This window comes from Cydia strobilella, chromosome 14 (genome assembly GCF_947568885.1).
Source record: "Cydia strobilella chromosome 14, ilCydStro3.1, whole genome shotgun sequence".
Lineage (NCBI taxonomy): Eukaryota > Metazoa > Arthropoda > Insecta > Lepidoptera > Tortricidae > Cydia > Cydia strobilella.
The window spans coordinates 13,703,340-13,713,099 of NC_086054.1; the positions used below are offsets into that span (position 1 = coordinate 13,703,340).

At 44.0% G+C, this 9,760-nt stretch overlaps 1 protein-coding gene across 1 annotated transcript in view; it reads left to right on the top strand.

The window, feature by feature from the left end:
• Positions 1 to 6,125, top strand: part of LOC134747289 (protein mini spindles) — a 60,241-nt gene extending 54,116 nt beyond the window's left edge. The window contains exon 37 of the mRNA XM_063681912.1: positions 2,510 to 6,125. Coding sequence (XP_063537982.1) covers positions 2,510 to 2,605 — 96 coding nt within the window. The 3' untranslated portion in view covers positions 2,606 to 6,125. The remainder of the gene's footprint in view (positions 1 to 2,509) is intronic.
• Positions 6,126 to 9,760: the final 3,635 nt, after the last annotated feature.

A 9,760-nucleotide genomic window follows, 5' to 3' on the forward strand; every position in this document is an offset into this window, starting at 1 on the left:
CGACCCGCAGCTAGAGGTATGTCCTATGCTCTACATGAGGCATGTAGACAGAACCAGCGCCCACATCGCAGCCCCGCACGCCGGTGGACAACCGCGGGCTGCAGGACTCCCTCATCGAGCACGGCCTGCCGACGCCGCGCGCGCACAGCATCGACCCGCAGCTAGAGGTATGTCCTATGCTCTACATGAGGCATGTAGACAGAACCAGCGCCCACATCGCAGCCCCGCACGCCGGTGGACAACCGCGGGCTGCAGGACTCCCTCATCGAGCACGGCCTGCCGGCGCCGCGCGCGCACAGCATCGACCCGCAGCTAGAGGTATGTCCTATGCTCTACATGAGGCATGTAGACAGAACCAGCGCCCACATCGCAGCCCCGCACGCCGGTGGACAACCGCGGGCTGCAGGACTCCCTCATCGAGCACGGCCTGCCGACGCCGCGCGCGCACAGCATCGACCCGCAGCTAGAGGTATGTCCTATGCTCTACATGAGGCATGTAGACAGAACCAGCGCCCACATCGCAGCCCCGCACGCCGGTGGACAACCGCGGGCTGCAGGACTCCCTCATCGAGCACGGCCTGCCGGCGCCGCGCGCGCACAGCATCGACCCGCAGCTAGAGGTATGTCCTATGCTCTACATGAGGCATGTAGACAGAACCAGCGCCCACATCGCAGCCCCGCACGCCGGTGGACAACCGCGGGCTGCAGGACTCCCTCATCGAGCACGGCCTGCCGACGCCGCGCGCGCACAGCATCGACCCGCAGCTAGAGGTATGTCCTATGCTCTACATGAGGCATGTAGACAGAACCAGCGCCCACATCGCAGCCCCGCACGCCGGTGGACAACCGCGGGCTGCAGGACTCCCTCATCGAGCACGGCCTGCCGGCGCCGCGCGCGCACAGCATCGACCCGCAGCTAGAGGTATGTCCTATGCTCTACATGAGGCATGTAGACAGAACCAGCGCCCACATCGCAGCCCCGCACGCCGGTGGACAACCGCGGGCTGCAGGACTCCCTCATCGAGCACGGCCTGCCGACGCCGCGCGCGCACAGCATCGACCCGCAGCTAGAGGTATGTCCTATGCTCTACATGAGGCATGTAGACAGAACCAGCGCCCACATCGCAGCCCCGCACGCCGGTGGACAACCGCGGGCTGCAGGACTCCCTCATCGAGCACGGCCTGCCGGCGCCGCGCGCGCACAGCATCGACCCGCAGCTAGAGGTATGTCCTATGCTCTACATGAGGCATGTAGACAGAACCAGCGCCCACATCGCAGCCCCGCATGCCGGTGGACAACCGCGGGCTGCAGGACTCCCTCATCGAGCACGGCCTGCCGACGCCGCGCGCGCACAGCATCGACCCGCAGCTAGAGGTATGTCCTATGCTCTACATGAGGCATGTAGACAGAACCAGCGCCCACATCGCAGCCCCGCACGCCGGTGGACAACCGCGGGCTGCAGGACTCCCTCATCGAGCACGGCCTGCCGGCGCCGCGCGCGCACAGCATCGACCCGCAGCTAGAGGTATGTCCTATGCTCTACATGAGGCATGTAGACAGAACCAGCGCCCACATCGCAGCCCCGCACGCCGGTGGACAACCGCGGGCTGCAGGACTCCCTCATCGAGCACGGCCTGCCGACGCCGCGCGCGCACAGCATCGACCCGCAGCTAGAGGTATGTCCTATGCTCTACATGAGGCATGTAGACAGAACCAGCGCCCACATCGCAGCCCCGCACGCCGGTGGACAACCGCGGGCTGCAGGACTCCCTCATCGAGCACGGCCTGCCGGCGCCGCGCGCGCACAGCATCGACCCGCAGCTAGAGGTATGTCCTATGCTCTACATGAGGCATGTAGACAGAACCAGCGCCCACATCGCAGCCCCGCACGCCGGTGGACAACCGCGGGCTGCAGGACTCCCTCATCGAGCACGGCCTGCCGACGCCGCGCGCGCACAGCATCGACCCGCAGCTAGAGGTATGTCCTATGCTCTACATGAGGCATGTAGACAGAACCAGCGCCCACATCGCAGCCCCGCACGCCGGTGGACAACCGCGGGCTGCAGGACTCCCTCATCGAGCACGGCCTGCCGACGCCGCGCGCGCACAGCATCGACCCGCAGCTAGAGGTATGTCCTATGCTCTACATGAGGCATGTAGACAGAACCAGCGCCCACATCGCAGCCCCGCACGCCGGTGGACAACCGCGGGCTGCAGGACTCCCTCATCGAGCACGGCCTGCCGACGCCGCGCGCGCACAGCATCGACCCGCAGCTAGAGGTATGTCCTATGCTCTACATGAGGCATGTAGACAGAACCAGCGCCCACATCGCAGCCCCGCACGCCCGAACATGAAGCCCGTGTAAACTTAAACAGACCGGTCTCCTCAAACGGCACCCGTTCACGAGTATGACGCGTATCTCAGCCATCGCCTCCCTCAAGAGATGTTACTAAACTATGAGAAAACATGTTTAACTTATACCTAATATAACAATTATCTGTTTCCAGCTCCACTCGACGCAGCCGATGTCACACAAAAACGAGGCGGCAGTCGACGCGCTCCGCCTCAAACTGCAACAGATCAAAAGCTCCTCCAAAAGATAAGGACGCCGCGCTCTCTCCAGGCAGCTCTCTGAACCATCCCGGCGTCACGGTTAACCTTTACCACGTCTCGTCTATAGGTGAAGTACAAAAATTAACACCGTATGTTGTTAGCCTCGTGAAAATCCGTTAGAAAGTAAATCTATAGAAAACAATGCGTGAGTTAAAAGTCGAACTTTTTGCGCTCCACCCTAAAAGTTTTCATGTCACTTTAGTCACTATTCTCGTGCGAATGGCGTATTAAAGGTTAATGTTCTTATCGTTTATATTAGATTGGCAATCTTTAAACTTGCATGGTAAAGGACTATGCGGCAAAATGGTCCAAAAACCAACAGAGTTGAGAGTTCTTATTTAATAGGTCTTTTATCTACTTATATTCCATTATATGTATAGACACCAAGTTGAATTCCATTGCAGAACTGAAATAATCAAGTTGTAATCGAGATGTGCGCATATGCAGTATATACTGGTTCCTTGAATCGGTCAAACCATTCGCACGGTGGCATTTACTTACTTGGTCTCTATTACATACATACATACATATAATCACGCCTATTTCCCGGAGGGGTAAGCAGATACCACGGATTTCTACGATCTGCTACGATCCTGACATTGGTACCTCTTACGCTTCCTTCACTTTCATAACATTCCTCATACACACTCGCCGGTGTAGGGTGCTCTTGACCTGGCCTTTCTTCAGGATTTCCCCAATCTGATCAGAGAAAGTCCGCCGAGGTCTGCCCCTTCCAACTCCCGTTTCTACCTCTCCCTTATACACTCTCTTTGTTAGCCTTCTTTCACTCATTCTTTCCACTTGTCCAAACCGTCTCAACATACCTTTTTCAATTTTTGTCACTACATCTTCATTCAGTCCACACTTTTCCCTTATCACACTGGACTCTATTGCTTAGTTAATAAGGGTGACGACATTTTGACTTAAATACCAATATCTCAGTTATGCAATGGAATTCCGCTTGGTGCCCATAGAACGAAATGTACTTCATATCATCAGATAGAAATATTTATCTAATGACCTAACTCTCATTTGTTGGTTTTTGGACCAGGCTCCATACAAAGCTACCATGGTCCTTTGTTATCGAAATGACAACAAGACATCTCAAAATAGAGATTGCCTTTTATTCAAATCGACAATACAAAACATGACAATTTCATGGACCCATATTTAATTTCTCAGTTAGTTCCTATAGACCTTAGTATTAATTATCTTATAAAAGGCCTATGTGTTTGAAATTGGAAATGTTAGCGTCCACGACTTAATGAAACGTTAGCGCATGACGTGAAATCAGCCTATACAGGGTAAAATGTGCTTCAGATGTGCGCAATACGGTTCATATTTCAATAAACAAATGAATTGTCTGTGTAAATGAACTTAAAATTTTCAGTTGTGACATTGTTAGTTATCCGTTCAGGGAGTACTGCATACTAGTATGTGATTGTGTTTGTTAGATATTTCTCCAGTTCGATTGGCTTTTGAGATGTTGCTCTTGTTTCGCGAAGCGGACTTACGCATGCTCGATAAACAGGTCTACATCGAGTAAGTTCTTGAATAAAAATCGATTAAAATCGTTGAAAAATATATGTAGACTTGCTTGTTTATTGAGAAGCGTGAAACAGCGCAACCCACAAGTGCTGTCTTGCCTGTAAAAGACGTAACATACTGCAGCACCGCACCAAGGTCACGGTGCGCCGCACCCATAAGTGTGAGCGAGAAAGAAATATCTCTTTCGGTGCGGCGCGGTAGTGTGTTACGGCTTTAAGTTTCGTTAAGTCAGTATGACGGTTGTTTTTAAATAATGACGAATGATTTTAAACATTAGCGAGGTTAAACTAATGATAGTGGACATGAGATGTATACTTATTTTCAAATTGTAGGTTGTTAACCGTCGTGTCTTGAATGTTATGTATATGTACTGTGTATAAGCACTAGTTTGCACTTGAGAATATGCCCCATACATTGTGATCATATCTGAAATGAAACTTTAAAATTTAAATATCATCTTTATTATAACATCTGTAAAAATCTTGTATTCGGTGACTACTATAAGCAGTTCGTAATAGCCATTATGTCCACGATAGATAAAATTTATCTGTGTATAAATTAAATATTTAGTAATTTTGTAACCATGTTAAACTAGCCAAAACACAATGTTTACGAATATTAATATAGACTCCATTGCTAAAATGTATAGTGCTATTATTTTGTATGTTTATAAGATCAATGTAGTTTTCGTCACGCATGAAGACTATTATTGGCGATTCACGCGTATTATTTTAATGGATATTGTTATTTATGTATGATGTAACTAGGTCAGGAATCATTGACATAATACTGATTGAAACTGCGGGACATTTTATCGATAAAGGTGCATCCACACCGCAGTGAACTTCTGTGGAGCAACACTGTGCAACAGTAAGTAACTAGGTAAGAGTTACCCTTAAGTGGTGTGGATGCACCTCAACTATAGCTGGCATCTTGTCTGTTTTGAGTCCTTGCCTAATTCCTGATATAGTTTTATTGGAGCGTTTTCTATGTTAATAAGACTGTTTTGCGAGTTAATGTTTTAATCTAATACTCATGAGGTTTATCTTGTGTTGGTTGAAGCGAGTAGAGGTCATCCAGTAGGTTTGTAAAAAACTTGATTAAGCTGCGATGAGGCCATAGTTTATAGTTTATTTTACTTCATATATTGCTCCAGTTTTTTAAACAAGTCGGGATATATCTAGACTGATATGATTTAAAGTAATGTTATAATTATATTAATTTTGCGACTTGTGGACAAAACTAAATCTAAATAAAATATTTAAAAAAACATTCCCTTTCCAGTATTGGTTCCATGTAAAAAATGTTCATATCTCATTCTTCATGTAAATCATGTATCATTTAAACTAGTCCCCCTATTCCATTATAAAATTGTTAGTTTGGGGCGTAAAAGTAATGGTTCTGTATCGTATACAAATAGACCACTTAGGCTGATAGTTAAATTACTGTTAAATATATTTTCATTATCACGTGTTCTAAAGGTATAGAAGTAGCAGTCGCAGACTGTATGAGCGCCTTATCATTTGCCTGTTTAATATTTTACGCGCCTAGTTATAAAGGTGTTAAACGCGCATTATAAAAAATACACAAAGTATGATTTATTCAGTTTTACTTTAGTTCGACTGCAGCATTGAACAGCATACTTACAGAGCATACTTCAGTGTATACGTCTCTCAAATGGAGCTTTATAAATAGTGTAGCGTCTCTTATAACTAGGCCGTATTTGCTATGCTTTAAAATCTATATTATGGCCCAAATATTAATTAATTGATTGTGTCGAAAACTGAAGGCATGTTAATATTTAAGCCTTGCTTTTTTTCTTTAGTCTAGCGGTTGTATCTACTTTATTGTTTTTAACAGATTTGACTTCATTCATTACTAGCATTTATTTATTACGTGTAAATTAATGTATTAAAATCATGAATTACCTATTATTAATTATAAAGTTCATACGACACTGAATAGTTGTTTTATTATTCGTATCGTTTATTGTAGGTCTACAATATTTGTAAGTTTTGGAACGAAATGTGGGGTATTCCTACCTGGGGCCCGTTTATCAAAAGCTTGTAGCTTGTAATACAAGTGGAAGTCCCTTTCTAACAAAAGCTGTCAAAAAGGGACTTCCACTTGTATTACAAGCTACAAGCTTTTGATAAACGGGCCCCTGGTATTAGCACAGTGTAAAAAGTGTACAGTGGACCGACGACTTTGACGTGTACCGAGCTACTCATAGAGCATAATAATCACTACGTGAGCTACTAACAATGGCGAATAGATGCAGCTCCGGTGCGCGCGGTACACCTCTCGCACCCCGCACTATTGCCCTGTGTAGACTGCTTCGTCGATCGACTGATGTATTGTTTTATAGACTGTGGTATCAGTGTTAGCACCCAGTTTTACAACTACCGGGACCAAAAATTTGCAGCTGACTAAAGTAAAATAATAGGGATTTTCTTACCAGCGGGAAAAGATGAGGAAAATAATGCCTATGATATGGCTCAAATTTGATTTGCCATATATTATTACCTCTCTAGGTCGCCGGCACTTTCTGCTGATAGGGACATCATGGGTATGTTATTTTCCTGTACCTTCTGATTATGAGCCAAAAATCGGTGGAATAAAAACGTCGTTTCGAGCAAGTGTGTTGAAATAGTACATTACGATACAAGTGCGAAAAATAGGAAATTCGCAACGAGTGGTGATAAATTAAAACACGACCGAAGGGAGTCCTCCATCCTAAGTAAAATGTCAACATTAAGATATAAGTTACCGTACAAAACCCTACGTCTGTTGTACTTAGCCCTTGCTGACTCTTCAAAATATGTGTAAACTAGCCATACTAACAGAAGAATATCACCATGTTACTAAACTAAAAGAACACAAAAGATGTACAAAACTAAGAAGTCTACAGAACCAAAACAAATATTTATACCCAAATATAATATTGTTTTCTTTATGTTATTCTCGAACTCGCCATCGGCACACAAAACTCCATAAGGTTTTGCCTACACGATGGGTCTTGTAATAATCTAACAAACTGTAATTTGTTTCCTTATTCAATAAAAAAAAAGTCGACACGAGTTGCGAATTACCTATTCGCACATGTATCGTACAACGTTTTACAGTACATATGGTGCTACTTTCTCGCACTAGTGCGTCAAATAGCACTTTTCGTGCATATGTCGAAAGTTTAAAGGGCCATATGTACTGTAAAACGTTGTACGATACACGTGCGAATAGGAAATTCGCAACTCGTGTCGATTTAAAACACTCCCTGCGGTCGTGTTTTAATTTATCGCCACTCGTTTCGAATTTCCTCTTTTCCGCACTTGTATCGTAAATAACTATTACAGTACATATGGCCCTTTGAATATTCGACATAGTTGTGTAATGAGCTTATTATCGCACTAGTGCGCCAAAGTAGCACCATATGTACTGTAAGTTATTTAGTTTTTGATAAAAAAATCGTTTTTGGTACAAGCTTTTAACGCTGACTGCAATTTTCTTTCCACAGGCAACTATAGTTGGTGAAGCAAATCTAGCCCGTAGAAAAAGGCGGCAAATTTAAAAAATGTAGGCGTGAAGGGATATCGTCCCTAAGAAAATTTTTATTTGGCGCCTTATTCTACTGACAAGATTTGCTTGATTAGTCAATATATATAGTTTATTTCTTCTTATTTACTGACAAATTAGGTTTGCCAGACTATAAAAAAAAACAGTATGCTCTCTATTTAAACTATGGTCACTCGACCCGACCAAAGAATTATGGATGGTATAGAAAGGATCGCAATCTCTTATGGCAGAATTGTTGTAAAAGTGACCGCGTTAAGCTTTAAATAATAGTTCCTAATCTCTCCGGTGGCGCTAGGTAGACTCTGGGACATGAATATAACATGAACCATATAAGGCAACAAATAACCCGACCAAATTACGTAGGTTGTTTTTGGTAGTATTTCGGTGTATGGTGGCGCCGCCTAATTACTGTTTTTTGATGGACACTTTTCATACATAGAGATTTGGCTCCTTTATACAGTCTCCATGCAAAGAATATAACACTCACACCCGACTATAAAAGTCGTAACAGACTACCGCAACCTTGGTGCGGTGCTGTAGTCTGTTACGACCTTAAGTCAGGCACACAAACTGTCAGGCAAGGTCAGGCATAACGTGATTTTTCCGAGCGTGTATACTAGATTATAAAAAAAGTTGTAGTGGATTTGTAGGTCTATGGTAATCTAGTGTTGTTCACCCTAGTAAAGTAAATCTATCGATCTTATAAACATCCATGTCCGACGCGTCGCTAGCATCGTGTTGCTGACTTCGAATGGTATTTCATAGAAAGACATACATAGAATCATAGAAACTAGTCGTGACGCCGCGACATTCTGCTGATTCTGCAGCCGCGACACGTCGCCGTGTTCCTACTTGTACCTAAATGTCACGTGAATATTCACCACATTTATAATAGGCCCCTATGGACCTATACCCAACAGCATGCAAAATAGACATTAAGCGTTTATTATTTTTACACTGTCGCCAGGCACTTTTTGTAGGGAAGCCAGTACCCTTTTACCGTGTATATGTAATAAGCGCTTTAGGGTGCTAACTAGGATGGTAGCACCCGTGGACCGGCTTTCCTACAAAAAGTGTCCGGCGACGGTGACCGTATAGATTGAAGTTCTATCTTGATACTTAATTATGCCTTTTGGGTAGATAAGGGAATGAATGTGAATCAATAAGTATTTGGAATCTTTTATTTCTAGCAATCACAATAAACTTTTATCTTACAAGGCAATATCATTCATAAGAATTCAAATTGAAAGCAGTGCAAGTAGTTTTAGAACACACTTTATTTCTTGATGGTCACTCATATCTTTCCTTCCTCCAGGAGTCTCCATTTTGAAAATTGATTTATGAGACAAACGTATACTGACAAATTAATTTTGTAATTTACTGTAATGTTAGTACTTCTATACAGAAAAGGGACTTCAAAATCGACAAGCAACAACATCGTGAGAAAATCCAACACTACTGTATCACTGAGATAACAAACAGTAATCTTTCTATTTCTAATGACTCAGAACACTTCCGAAGATCCTACTGCCAACTCCTACAGCTATGACGCATGTTGACTTTGTGAGTTGAGTCAATAATGTTGTTAAACTAAACGCAGCGGCCGGGCTGGTTAGTGTCTTAATCTTTGAGTAGGAAGAGGAGTGTAACGAAAGCGGAGGTGAAACATTCTTGTTAACAGGGTACTTTATATGTAAATAAGTAATTTAGTCTAAAGGCCTAACGTTTTCACAGTAGATTCAGAAGTTAATTTAAAATTTCTGAATTAATTCTGTGTTTTAAACTGTTCATACTTAATACTTATACATATCTGTGAATGATTCTCATTATTGTCATATGATAAAAGTTACTAGAAAATTAGTGTTGACTAGCCTAATGCTTCTAATTATTGACTTCTAGGGAAACATAATTAATATGTTTAAGATTTAAGCACTTTAGATCACAATACAATATATTATATCGATAGTCGACACTAATGTTTAGAAACATAGGACGTCACTATCATTCAATAGAGTAATCATAGA